This window comes from Centruroides sculpturatus, unplaced genomic scaffold (genome assembly GCF_000671375.1).
Source record: "Centruroides sculpturatus isolate CEXI.00-Female unplaced genomic scaffold, Cexi_2.0 scaffold82, whole genome shotgun sequence".
Lineage (NCBI taxonomy): Eukaryota > Metazoa > Arthropoda > Arachnida > Scorpiones > Buthidae > Centruroides > Centruroides sculpturatus.
In genome coordinates, this window is record NW_019384498.1 from 622634 (window position 1) to 638101 (window position 15468).

General features: G+C 29.5%; 1 protein-coding gene across 18 annotated transcripts in view; it reads right to left on the bottom strand.

Moving 5' to 3' along the window:
• The window catches only part of LOC111621974 (RNA-binding protein 39-like), a 148204-nt gene that overhangs the window by 94424 nt on the left and 38312 nt on the right, over positions 1 to 15468 (bottom strand). For 7 of the 18 annotated variants that reach the window (XM_023364237.1, XM_023364238.1, XM_023364235.1 and 4 more), the window contains 2 exons: positions 11629 to 11725; positions 8214 to 8328 (listed from right to left, as the gene is read on the bottom strand). The exons of 2 other annotated variants lie outside the window; for them this stretch is intronic. In XM_023364237.1, the coding sequence (XP_023220005.1) occupies positions 8214 to 8216 (3 nt within the window). In that variant the 5' untranslated portion in view covers positions 8217 to 8328; positions 11629 to 11725. The remainder of the gene's footprint in view (positions 1 to 8213; positions 8329 to 11628; positions 11726 to 15468) is intronic. 9 more of the 18 variants (XM_023364243.1, XM_023364249.1, XM_023364247.1 and 6 more) reach the window with 4 other exon arrangements.

Consider the following 15468-nt stretch of genomic DNA (forward strand, 5'->3'; position numbering starts at 1 on the left):
CCTAAAACAAACAGTACATTCTAAATCATTAAAGAAAATAATACAATAATAAGCTTACACATAAATTATGTAATTAACGTTATACAATCTTATTTATTGCAACAACTTAAACCGTTATGGCACTTTGAATTGCACAAGAGTCCCTTGCTTTTACAACTGCATTTATTCGTGGAACACTTTTTTGCAGTGACAGCGTGTATAGCCTTGCCCTCCACTTTTCGAATTAGCTACAGCTGCTTCTCTCAGCGTTATTTCTTGAGAAGAAATCTCATCTATGGAAATTAACTTTTTCTTTACAAATCACGAACTGATTACGTTATTACGTGATTACGAACTGATCTGTTAATGGTGTCTTTTATTCAGATATCGCCGACGCTTACCGACGACCCCTCTCATCCTCCTCCACTCGGCCTGACAAACCGATCCCCACCTCACAGGATCAAAAGAACAAAGAAGAAACAACTTTCCAACTTACTTTAACCATATAGGAAGTGACACAGTTGATTAATATAAGATTATTTACAGACTTGATTTTGCATATAGTATTGTTGCAAAACACTGCAACAATACTATATGCAAAATCAAGAAAATAAAAAAGAAAGTAATAAGTATTTAAGAAATGGTTTGAACACCTAGAAATTAAGAGAATAAAACCAGAAAGAATAAATAACAATATAGTTTTAAAATGTGCAATTTATTGTATTCCTTTATCATCAATAGGAGGAGTAATTAAGTAGAATTTCAGTAATATGTAAATAAGTATTAAAATTAAAAACACTAAACCTATAAACCAGTTTATAGGTTCACAGAAGTTACAGCTTTATTTTTCCAATTTTCAATAAGGATTAATATATCAGTAAAATCATTTAGTGAAGTAAGAAGAAATGTATACTTGCTGTTTAAAGATTGTACAGTACATTTTGTTAAAATAGTTTAATTAAAACTCATAATAAAAAAACAATATATAAATGGAAAAATTACAAGCATGATATATGGGGTCTGTTCAAAAAATAATCAAACTTTTTCATTGAGCAGAAACAAAGTGTCCTAATGTCACAAGGTTGTCGACACTACATTTGTGGTAACCTATCAAGTAAGCTGCTTTTTTCGGATTGTTGATATCTCATTTCGTTCCTGCGTTATTGTGTGAATGGTGTTTCAGTGTTTGTGGCAATTTTTGTAATGTGTGATTTATGGGAGCAGCAGTGCAAAGTGAAGTTCTGTGTGAACCTGGAGAAAACTTTTATGAAAACATTTAACTTCTGAATCAATGCTCTCAGTCATAAACAGTATTATGAATGGTTTACCTGATTAAAAAGGTTGTTGTCAATCAGTTGAAGATGACGCTTGACCAGGAAAGCCTTCAACCTCAACTGATGACACTCACATTCAGAAAATCAAGGATCTGGTGCAAGAAAATTGTCACCTGACTGTCAGAAAACTTGCAGAAGAGGTTGGGATCTCAATAGGGTTGTGTCATGACATTTTAACAGAAAATTGAACATGAATCAAGTTGCAGAAAAACTTGTTCCTTATCTGATGACTGAACTGCGGAAGGAAAATAGAATGGACGTTTGCCTGGAACTCCTTCAACAAGTCAACGATGATAAAACATTCATATAAAGAATCTAATAGCTGACAACAGTTGGGTTTACAGTTACAACAAGACAAAAGTTCAACCTTCAGTGGGGTGGCAAGGGATCTCCACCCTAAAAAAAAAAGTCTAAATCTCACTTTGAATTTTTGCCTCAAAGTCAAACAGTCAACTGTCAGTACTATGGAAGTATTTTGAAATGGTTGCATGAAAAAATTTGCAAAAAGAGACAATAATTGAGGCAAAACAACTCATGGTTCCTTCACCATAACAATGCATTTGCTCACTCTCAGCCTTGTCAATTTAACAGTTTTGTGCCAAAAATCAAACATCCTTGCCCAGCCTCCATTACTCACAAGACCTGGCCTCTTGCGATTTTCTCGTTTCCAAAATTAGAATCAGTGCTGAAAGGATGCTGTATTGACACAATTGATAAACATTAAAATAAATTTGTCACAAGCATTGAAGGAAATTCCAAAAGAAACTTACCAGACTGCTTTGCAAAGTGCAAACACTGCTGGGATAAGTGTATGAATAGGGGAAAAAAGTACTTTGAAGGGGACAAAACCAATAATCTGTAACTTGAATAAAAATTAAAAAAAATAAAGTTTGGTTACTTTTTGAACAGACCTCATAAATAAAATAAACAACAAAATAAAAAAACTATAATAAATAGAACAGAAGAAATAATCTGCACTATATGAAGTGTGTAATGCCATAATGTTGCAAATGCCATTTTTCTCTAAATTTCTTTTATTGAAGAACTGAATTCTAAACAAATGTTTTCTGCTGCAAAAAAATATTGTGGCAATAGTGGCTGTATTTTCAGGTCAAATTTATGTGAAACCATAACATTTAAAGCATCAACATACAAGTCACGTGACTTTTGGCACTTAAAATGATACAGCTTATATTTACATAATTTTGATATTCCAGAAAATATGTAACCTAGTGAGTTTTTATCATTTTATTGTAAAATTAATATGAATTCATTCACCAGAAATAGTGTTTTTTACCTCTCTGAAAAGTTTGTTTTTTGACATTTACAACATTATGGCATTGTATGCTTGATATGAGTATTGCTCAACAAGTAGGCCATAGGCTGTTAATTAAAAATCTTAAAAGTTGATAATATTTGTTATATTTAAACAGAAGCAAAGTACCAAATGCAAAAATACCAAAACTATGTTGTTAGATCAGGCAGATAAAATAAGTGGGGGAGAAATGATATTCCAAAAATGGAAGATGACCAAGGAGACAGAAAAAGGTAAACATATATGATTGAAAAATCCCACACTTCTCACATATCCCATCAATTTCCATAAAAAATTATTAAACAATATATTACGTTTTATTAGTGATCTTTAATGTTTAATTTTCATCGTGTATTTGGATTATTGGTGACTTGAAAGTTAAAATTAAACATTCATCTTTCCAGAATAATAATCACACACTCAATGCCAAAATCATATAAGAATTAAAAACCATCATCTTTTGGCACTGTAGTACTTTGATTCTAATTATAATACATTTTTCATTACCTGAAGATGACAGTAAAGCAATGTTGAAAGTACTTGCATATCTATTTTGTAAGAATTAAAGTACTAAAACACCAAAAGACAGTGGTTTTTAATGCTTATTCATCTTCCAAAAAGCTTCACTAAAAACATAATTTTGATAAAATCAAAAAGCAGTTGTGAATATTAATTATATTTAAAACATTACACTACACTGCAAAACACCAGGATGTGTTAAATACTGCACTCTAAGAACCTATAACCAGTGTGATATAAAAACAAAGGATAAAGATCACCACAAACGTATTCAAACTGCTGTGAGTTCTTCCTCAGGTGTGAAACTGAATTACTGATGGGACAGAGCAAACAGTTAAAGGAAATTCAAGAAACAGTTAGGTGTTACGTGAGACGCATGTGTGTTCATCTAGTTAACATATTGTGACCTTAACATTTGGAGTCCATCAATGCCTGCCAGGCTAGCGACAGAACCAACTCATGCTTAAAATTGATGCAGTTGTCATTGAGGGATGATTTGTAAATTTGAATGGCCTCAAGCCACTTAAAGTGTTTGTTGTATGACGTAATGTGTACAAGTTTTGCCTGGTGGAAGGCTGCCATAATATCTGGGTCAGTGGCATATGCAGCAAAGGCAGAAGTACTTCTCTGATGACATATGTCCGCTATGTATTCCTGTACTCTGAGTTCTAAGGAGCATTTTGTGGATCTAATGTAAACGAGGTCCCTATCAAACCTGTTGTCCCTAATGGGAATACTATATACACCAAGGAGTCTGTTCTGGTTCAAACCTGTTGTCTCATTAGGGACAACAGGTTTCATAGGGACCTCGTTTACATTGGATCCACAAAATGATCTTTAAAATTAGAGTATAGGATACAAATTTGACTTACATAAAATTAGTTATGTAAAGATCTACAGTCCACATTACTTATATACTGTAACTTGGGGTATTATTGTAACATTAAACAAATGACTACAATAAATTTTTATTGTATCAAGAAGTCATCTTGACATGACAATGTAGTGAGAGAATCATCATCTTGCTTATGTGTCAGACAGAAATAAAAAATAAAAAGTACCAACAAACTCATTTGGTTCTTCTTGTCAATGATGTATACAGTAGAGCATCGATTATCCGACCCAATTGGGGACTAGGGTCAGTCGGATAACCAAAAAGTATGAAAAAATCCATTATTAGTGTAGTATATTAGTATATCGCTATTAACCTACTTCACGTTGAATTTTCCTCCATGTTAAGCCTATCAAAATTTTTTTTAAATAATAATTGTCGCTATTGCATCGTTAAAAATTATTTCTTTATTTTGCACAAAATAAATACAGTACTGTACTGTACACTGAAAAATATTTAAAAATATACAGCCAGCTAGTATTCACACTACTATAAACCCTTCGCCTCCTGTAAGTTTTGAGAATGTCCCGGGAAATCCAACACCAGCTGTTCTCAAGGTCATCCAGCTGTAAACACAATGACTCATCAGTGTCAAATTTCGCAGAGAGGCTGAGACAATAGAAAATAAAGTTTGAAGCTTTTTCTTCAAAAATAACACATTTCTTTCTTTTTTTTCAGTTTTAAGTATTTTTTATGTTTAATTATAATGTAATTAAAAATTGATCTGAGAGGAAGCGGTTAACAAGAACATTTATTAGCTTGTGCATATCCGACTTGGATCTTACACACAAGACATCTGCTATCATGAACAATTGACGAAATAAAAGTGTACATTTATCAGAGAATAGACAAAGACTCAGTTTGTAAACAATTTACCTTTTGTATATACAACTGACACTCGATCCATAGCGGTCTTTCAGTGACCGGACATAAAAAATGAACAGATGACGCTTAACTTAAGTGCGATTTACAAAACGAATATGATTAATCTTAACACAACCACTCATAATTAAAAAATTAAGCTTCGTTTAAATACTGGCCTCCCTTTCATGGTCGAGCCAGTGTAGCCAGCTAAAACACGCAAAAATTTAACAAAAATAATATCAAAGTAGCCAAGACATAGCCAAATATTGTAGTGCCACATCACTAGTGGACATTTGAATTTGCCGACTAGAACACGGTCGGTTAACCGAGGTGACGGTTAATCGGGGGTCGGATAATCAATGCTCTACTGTATTTATAACGCCATTTATTGGATGGCTCACAAACAAATACAGGTAACCCTAATATAACATGATAGTTATGTTCTGAAAAAGTGCAGTGTTATGCAAACCCATGCTATACAAATCAAAGGACTAATACAAAACATGGGATTAGGTTTCAAAAGTTAGCAAAAGTATACTATCCTTTTCCATTACTAACAGAAATATGTTTATTAATTAATTAATTAATTAAAGCAGTCAATAATTTAACTAACAATCACAATTAAAAGTATTGTATTACACATTAATATTAATTTTAGTTAAATTAGGACATTTTCATTTTACAAAATATCATCTGAGCTTTTTTGCTGATCTCTATCAGAAATACTGACAACACTTTGTTTTTTTTTTCATAAAATTTTTTTATGTATGGCAAAATAAAAATATGTTATTAATTGAAAATATGTTCTAGGGGGTGGGTCATGTTTGTTCAATCAAGTACAAAGGGATTTTTCCCCCAAATTGTGTGTACCAAATTGTTCAATTTGGAAACAGTTTGAGTACCGAGATACCACTGTATTTTGTTCATCATTTTTACAAATGATTATTTACCTACAGTTAAAAAAAGATTAATAGATTAATAACACATACCTAAAAATGTTTAAATAAACTTTACTAAATACAAAGATTAATCTATAAAAACAAAATACGATGACAGTCTTAGAAACTAAAATCAACACCACCACCTGCTTGATAGGAAAGCAACACCACCACCTGCTTGATAGGAAAGCTAGGACAAGAAAGAAAGAAAAAAAAAATTTTAACTATTAGTTTTCATTAAACCTGACAAAAGGCACAAAAGAAATTGAAAATTTTGATATTCTAAAATACGTGGGCAAATTTGAGGTAACACGCTTGCTTACTTGAATAAAAAATATCAAATAAAGGAGTTTGCACTTAAAAGTTATGAAATTTTGTATGGAGGATTTCCCAAATTCTCAAACTGTGTTAGAACAAAACCATGTTATAGAAGAACTGTGTTATATTACGGATACCCACATCTCCAAGACTATCTTTGTTTAAAAAATGCTTTAGGCTTAGCTTAAGATGTTTTATCTTAAATAATCAAATAATGATTAATAGTGTCAAATTTTGCTAACTTAACCATGAAGACTTTTGTTATTCATTGTCTTGAAATAACATAACATACCTTTTTTCACTGTTGATATGGAGAAATTTGAAAGTATGCTCCAGTGATAAATTAAGAAATTTCTTAGCAGTTTCACAAAATTTTTTAATTACTATGTAACACAATATATTTTAGATATACACATGGTACTTTAAGATCCTCTCAAACTGCATTATTTTATTGCTAATGCACTAAGAAAATAAGTGACAATGAAAATTTATATAATTATTACTATATGACAAACTTTTTTATCACTGAAAAATTGCCTAAGTATATGATACCCTGCTAGAGATTAAACGTGAGAAATTAAAATAAAATCACAAGTTTATTATTGATTTATTTAGTAATATTAAAGGTAAAGGCAAGTGAATCAGACAGTGGTAAATTGGATTGAAATAAAGTAATTAAATATGAAAAAGGCCAAGACAAAAATTGTTCTCAGGTGGTTAATTAACAGTAAAATATTAAAACTATATCACAATAGTTTGATACAGTTTCTACATAAAGCTAATATACAAAGCCTAAAAATCTTTTGAAGAAATATGATAAATTTAGGTATATTTTTGTTAACTTCTTATTCTATATTGTTTAATAAAATCTGTTAATATTGCAGTTGTAGTATAAAATATGAAAATCACATTAGTAATCCAACACATATTTTGTACAGTACAAGGATTATAATCTATATCATTTATTTTTATAGTGATGTTACCAAAATGTAAGTTTTTGATTTTATACAAAAAAGAAGGTAATTTAAAAATCAGTGGAAATTAAATGAAAACAAATAATTTTAAGACTAATAAGTAAGATTAAAGAAAGTTAACAATAATAAGAATTAATGAGAAAACTCAAAGATTTCTCATTTTTAAAAAATCTTGATATGTGCACCATTCATTAATCCCAAATATCATGATGATTTTCAATCTGTCTAGGTATTATGTAACATGTCTTAAGTGACAGTTCTAACTGTATTTATTACACAGCCTTTTAATGTTTAAATATCTAAATAGGTGTTTAATAAACCAGTTCCTTAATATCCTCACAAGAAGTCCAAAAGGAAATGAGATGGAAGCCAAACTGGTCCTATCATTCTATCCATAATTAGGAAAAAATTATTCAAAACTAACTGCAGCAATAGCATGCCCCATTTTTGTAATGCAGATAACAGCTTTTGTGTTTCATAACAATTACTGAAACCATGTGCTCTGATCTGTTTTCCTTAAATACATAATACTTTTCATTATCATTCAGTTCTTTATCCAACATCTTTTTAACTGTAACCTGCTGGAGTTATGGTAAGTGGCACATAGTAATGCTACAAGTGTTCTATACTTCTCTGTAATAATTTCACATTTTATACCGTAAATATATCCCTAAATGCAGAGATGGTAATTCAATGCATCCAGCATTTTCAGAATGATTCAGAATTACTGTTTAGAAAACTGAAATGATAATTTTTTCACAAGAAAATTTAGAACCATTTTTTAATTTAGGAAAAAAAAAGTAAGAAATGAAACATATAAGTCTTTTTTTCTTTGACATCAGTTTAAAAGTCTGTTATGGTGATATTTTATAATTGTTTTTGCAATTTTGATCTAATTCATCTACCTTTACCTTCAATTTATTTGTAAACCTTGAGATTTCAAATAACTCTTGATTAAAAAGAGTTTAGACTAGAATATCGAGTGAAATTTAAAGATTATTTTTATTTTTTTAAATATTAGTGGCTTATTAATATAATAAATATATTGAATGATAGAAGCCTATTCAGGCCCCATCTAACCATTTATATAATAATCAGTCCAATAAATCAATAATTTAGTTTGCAGGTTTATCCTTCACTCTCACGATGACTGCCTTGCAGATCATTCACAGTTTATCTTAGTGAAGAAAAACATCTATAAAAACAAATTAAAAAACATTACTTATGTTCTTATTATAATTTTTATTAGACTAACAAAAACTAAAACTTACATCAACATCTATTTAGCAAATCAAAACCTATGAACTGTATTTACATTTTATCAAACATTTTATCAAAGAAAACTTAAAAAACCTATTATTTCAAAAACAAATTAATTCTATAAAATTTAATAAAATTTTATTTCAATTATCTATACACATATATCAAGAATAAAACAGTAGCTGAGTTGTTTCTTTTATTGATTGTACATAGTAGGTGTTTGATCAAATATTTGGCATTTGGAAATATTCAGTATTCAATACTTCCTCAATGCCAAACTATTTGGTCAAGTAATCTCATTTTAGTTGGGAAAGAAAGAGACAGGAAAGAAACAAAATGAAATGCAAAATAGAATGAAAAGAGCATTTAAAAACTCAGATATTTAAAAATATTGTTATTTAACCTTTTCTGAAACAAATAATCTAATAAATGATCTTGAGCAAATATTTATTAATAATCATAGTTCCTTCATTACCCAGTTTATCACCTTTTTGTCATTCTTGAAATATGATTATTAATAATCATAATTCAAGGACGATAAAGTTTCCATTAAATAAATTTTTATATTTAATTATTTTTACAAAACAATATTACACACTCAACACCAAAACCATGTACACATTAAGAAAACACTGTCATCTGGCATAATAGTAGTTTTAATTGTGAAAAACAAATATGCAAATATTTTCAACATTGCATGTCATCTCCAGACAATGAAAAATGTATTTAAAATACATTATCTCACATATTTGTTTTGTTAGAATTAAAATTCTATGTGCAGAGGCTAGAACTTCTATATATTATTGCAAAACACCTTTCTCACTGTTTCTAGCAAGTTTTTTAATTAAATTAAAGGAACTAATGTTTTCAACTATCTCATATAGCATTCTTTTAAGAATGTCATGTGAACTTACAATTTTACAAATTTATCTCTGTATTTTTATAAATGTGTCTTTATACATTATCTAGTTATTTATTTCTGCTTAATTCTTCATATATCTGCATTAATTATTCACTAAATTTGTTAAATTTAACATATACTTGTAATTCCATTTGATGTTTATTTGACATTTATTTTTGATTTTCACTAGGTTTGTTAAGTTTAATGTATAATTATAATCTGATTTGATGTTTTTTTCTGTATTTAGTTTATTTTATTTAAATTGTATAAGTTTAAGAATTTCAAATTTTGTAATATCGTGATGTCATAAAAATGCAAACAAAGCTCAAAGTTTTAAATCTTATGTTATAACTGATGTTCCAAATTATGCTAAACATGAAGAAGGCTATTTGAGATAGCTGAAAACATTCGTTGTTTAATTTAATTAAACAACTTGCTAGAAAAAGTGAAAGGTATTTTGCAATAATAGTTAGAATTGAAATACTATAAATTCTGAAAGTCTGGGTTTTAATGCTTATCTGGTTTTTGTAATTTACAAAAAAAAAAAAACTTCATATTTAAGAAAATTCTTTATCTATACTAATATTATAAAGAGGTAATGTTTGTATGTATGTAAGTTTGGATGTAGCAGGTAATCTCCGAAACTACTCATCCGATTTCAAAAATTCTTTCACCAATATTTAGAATGGAACCTCAGGGTGGACATAGGATGTATATTATTCCGTTAAACATTCATATAAATTAAAATATATAATCTAGGTTAAGGCTTTTATGTCCAACAGATGGCGCTACGAGTATGACGCCCTAAGTTTGCTTTTCTGTGAGGCATTATGCTTTTCTGTGAAAATGAACTAAAGCAGATCATCTTCTATCTATCTATATAAATAAAAATGTAATGTTCGTTTGTTCCTACCGATTCCTTTGAAATTTTGACACAACGCTGCATTCGAATACGCACGTGTTTTTATATAATATACGTGTCGAAATTCCCCCCACTGAAGGGAGATGGTTAGGATTAAGGCTTACCGTAAAGAACTCTGCTTCTATTTATACTATTTTAGATGCGGTTTTTTGCGTTTTTGATTGCGTTTTAATAGGGTACGTCAACAGAATGTACACTAAGAAGAAATTTTTCGAAAAATTTCCCCCCACGGGGGAAGTGTTATACATTTATAATAGATACATTTTGAGCCACAACAACGTGTGGCGGGGTCTTCTAGTTATTTAATATTGTTTTTCCTTAATCATGGATTAATCCTTAATCATGGTTATTTCCTTAATCATGGATGTATTTCCTTAATCATGGATTAATATGTCCAATAGAATGTATGATATATACAACAACCCAATAATTAAATCAAAAATTGAACAAACACCTGGATTTCTTTATTGGGCTACTTAAAGCTAATTTAATTAAATATTGAGTAATTTGTCTAGGAGGAGGCAATTAAGCTATCATCTCTAGATAAATTTAATAATCAGAAATAGAAAAATTTAATTTAGATTATTACGAAGAAAAAAAATCAGCCCAGAGCAGGACTCAAACCTACAACTCATCCTTACTGTACAGATATTTTACCAGTTCAACATTTGCATTTGGCAATTTGTATGTGACAGAAGGAACTGTGTTTTTATTAGAATTACAATGTCTCAAAAAACTCATGTAAATAAAAAAAATAAAGGTATTAAAAAGTTTATTGTTATTTCTTTATATTGATTAAAATTATATTGCTAACACATATTTTATGGAAATTCTAAGTCTTAAACTTTATAAACTTAAATGAACAGTATGTGTGATATTTAACGTATTTTCAACCCATAATTACATCAAGTTTTTGCACATCGCTAACTTCTTGATGTAGCTTAAGTAGAAAATACAGTCATTTATCAATATCCTCAGAAAAATCTGTATAATTTTTGGTTTATTTTGTAAGGTGTATATGCTAATCAATCTTGAATCCGACCACATATTTACTGCAACAAACAGAATATCTACTATACATATTTACTCAATTATATTAAAATTATTTTATAATGCATTTGAAAAGATAAGACAATATGACCATGATAATGATAAAAAGTTTACATATCATTAATATAAACCAAGATAACTAACTACTCAGAATTAAATAAAATGCTAAATTCAAAGTTTGTGTAACATTTTTCAATACTGATATGAAAAAAAACATTGAAACACTTCATTGATATGGAAATGTCTAAACCATGTCAAAGATATACATAGCTGAAAAAATTCTTCTAGATAAAAGTTTTATTAATAAAAAATTGTATTGCAGAAATGAAAATTAAGCAATATGTAGGAAAATAATTATTCACCTACTACATTTATTATTCTTTGGAACTATCAGTTGATACTGGTTGTCTTCTACATCAAAATAGATATACTCAGCAAACAATTTTAAAATGTTTCTTTCTGTAATGAAACAAAGAATGAAACTTCATTACTGGGAACAGATATTACAAAATTAATAACCATTTACGAAATGTCATGATATGTCTTAATTAGATCATGTTAAATCTTTTGAATAAAATCATTTGGAATAAATGTCAAAGTATTTCATAAACATGAAAAATTCTTTTGTTTTAACCTTCACTAACACATTCTACATGTCTGCAACTATTTCTCAGAGATACAATATATAATAATAATAATAACTAACTTGGTTGTCATGAAAAGAGCTATTGTACAGTACATGTTTGTCTTTCCTTATACAAGAGAGATACTAAAATTATAAAAAAAACTCCAACTAAAATATGTTGGGATAACAAAAATAATTTTTAAAAATCTTTTCTCAACTTTAAACTGTACATTTCTTTTGACTAAATTAGTTGTTTATAGATTATTTTATCAAAAAATCCAGCAATAAGTTGCATAATTTTCTCTGCTGTTAAAGGTATTTTTTAAATAAAATCTCATTTTATTTATTATATTGTAATTAAAAATAGAATTGTGAATTGTGTTTTATGAGATTCTGTTATGAAAAATTTTATATATTTTATCAAATGGCAGAAAGTTTAATTTTGAAAGTCATGATGAGTTTTGTAAAAAAATCGTAAATGCTAATAATGAATAACATCATTAAATCCAACCCCTCTCAAGATATGACACACGAAGACAGTCTCTCCCTCCACCAAGTAAAAACATCCGAGATATAAAAACTTGCAAAAAGTAAAAAATTATGACAATGTAGATGATAGCCAACATTATTTTTCTTGGGCACTTTTCTCTGATAAAGAGAAGCTTGGCACTTTGAAGCATAACCACAAGAATTTTATTTGTATTATTGTTTTCTATATTTTGCTTCAAAGTACCAAGTTTATCTTTACCAAAGAATAACTAACAAAAAAATTTGACTGCCATCTAAATTGTCATAATTTTTTACTTGGTGAAACTTTTTTTTATATCTCAGATTTTATTTTTTATATCAATTGTGTTATTACATCAAAAACTAAGATGCTGATGTACTGTACAGATTGGTTGGTGCTGAATGATGGCCATGGGCTAAACACTTTTAATAACCATTTCGTAAAATTATAAAAGTTTTAAGTTGCATAAATTTGAGCTTTTGTTTTTCTGAATATATTTGGGACATTTTACAATAAGTCATTCATTTCAATGCCATTTTATCCTTATAATCATAAAATAAACTGATATAACAGCTCTATGGGAAACCCCTGTGAACTTTGCTCTTTCGACCAGAAAGTTTTGCAAGCACCTCACTGATAATGAGCGGGTTTAAATTTGAAATTTGAGCTTTCTAGAGCCAGTAGTTTTTCTGTAGAAGAATCTGCAGTGCTGGATGACAGAAAAAGGAAGGAAAACATCTACAAGTAGCAGAAATATATTTCTTATGGTGCAGTTGTTTCTATATTACTTTAAATTAATTCTTCAAAAATTCTTCTGAAAGAATTTGAAAAACTTAATGGTTTCCAAGGACAGTTGGAAATGTCTTGGGGGATAGAACATCGACACCACAAAACTGTATAATTTACAAATAAAAAGAAATTTAAAATTTGATAACGGGTGCAAGTAACATCAAAATCACCCAAAATGCATAGTATAATAAAGAACTAACATATATAACATAACCCCTTAGTAGTTGCCTCTGTTGAAATGCTGTTAGATTTTAAAAAATTATACCGTCGGTATAATTCTGCATCAACCGTTAAGTTTTTCAAATTCTTTGAGAAGAATTTTTGAAGAATTAATTTTAAAGGAAAACATCTTTTTAGCACATTTTGCACTTTTCAATTGCTTATATTTCAGCAACTGCTTTAAAGTAAAATATGAAATTTTGCACACTAAAAATACAATTATCTATCAAACAAAATATTCAGAATTATTTTAGGTGTTTGGAGTAAAGAAATCAACCTCCAAAAATTGGCAACCCTTATATATATATGAAATCAACTTTGCAGATTTTTGCTGTGAAATTTGAAATTTCAGGCATATTGGAGTCTACAATTAAGATTCAAAAAGTGAATGTAAGTCAGAACTGAAAATCACGACAGTGACTATGGCAAGTGAAAAGAGAAGACTATATATTATATTATATATATGAGGCAATTTTTTAAATAAGTACCATTTTGATATTAAAAAAACACAACTGCAATTTTTAAAAATAATTTTATTCTTACACGAAAGCATGTACCTTAATCTACCTTTCAACATAATTTCCTCCAATATGAAGGCACTTTTCATATTGTACAACTAGCTTCTGAATTCCATCCTCATAAAAACCTGCTGCCTGATTGGCTAACCACTGCAGCACGGTGTTTAGACATCGTCATCATAGCGCTGACTGCCTAGATGCCTTTTCAAGTGAAGGAACAAGTGGTGGTCACTAGTCGCTAGATCAGGACTATACAAAGGGGGTGATCAAGTTGTTCCCAGCCATATGACATAATAAGATCTCAGGTTTGTTGAGCCACATGCGAACAGGCATTGTCATGAAGCAAAACAATCCCCTTACTGAGCTTACCACACTTTTTGTTTTGGATGACAAAATTGTAAAGCGTCTGTTTTCTCAAACTTTTGCAACAACTTTCTGCACCAAGTCTTCAGGAATGAAAGATGGTTGCCCACTATGCTCCTCGTCATGGTCATTAATGCAGCTATCTTTAAATGCTCTAACCCATTTTCTTACCATTGCATCGCTCATAATGTTTTTTCCATACACCTTGCTAATCTGCTGATGAATGTCAGCTGCTTTTACATCTTTTGCATTAAAAAAACAAATCACAGCACGTACTTCACAATCAGTGGGATTTTCAATTGTCTGAGACATTTTAAACATGCACAAACAGACGTAAATACTCGGCGCACATTTGCGGAACACCAACCGTAGTACTGCAGCGGTCCTACTTTAAAACAGTACTTACTTAAAAACATAACACGTGTATATATATATTCTATTATTCAAAAATTTTCTATTTTTTTAAACCCCTACATAAAAAATACATGTACTCAAAATTATTCAGCCTTTTGAGATTTCTATCCTTTATTTTATATAAATACATATATTACAAGATGCTGTAACAAAGCTGACAGAAACTATGTACAGTACTATTACATTATAAGTCAAAAAGCAACAAAGTATGTATGATCATTAGAACTTCATGAGAAAAAAAAATCCATTATTCTGAGTTACAAATCCACTAAAAAAAAAAGATAAAATTACATTGATTTGGCAGGATCTGGAGAAAAAAATTTGTTATTCCAAAAAATCCATCCACAATCCATTAAAACAAGATTCTACTGTATTTCTTTTTCATAGAATGTTGGAACATTATAAAATATTCATTTGCAAGTACAGTAGAACCTCGAAAACTCGGCTCTCGATAACCCGGCACTCCGGATAACTCAGCCACACACTGGCAGGGCAAAAAAATCCTTAGTTAATTAATTTTCATTATAGACAGCTTTATAAAAGTATAAAAGATCTCATAAAGTATTTTTCTGAGATCTGTCTTTTCAGGTAAATTACTGTACACGGTGTATTCATTAATTTTCATTTTCATGTAGTAAAGGCTCTATGCCTTCATAAAGGACGTACTTTTCCTTTGTTTAGGGGTATTTGGGCAGTTTATTCTCTGTTATATTCTCAAGTAAACAATACATACAAGTACAGTACAGTATTTTCTGAGGAAACACTC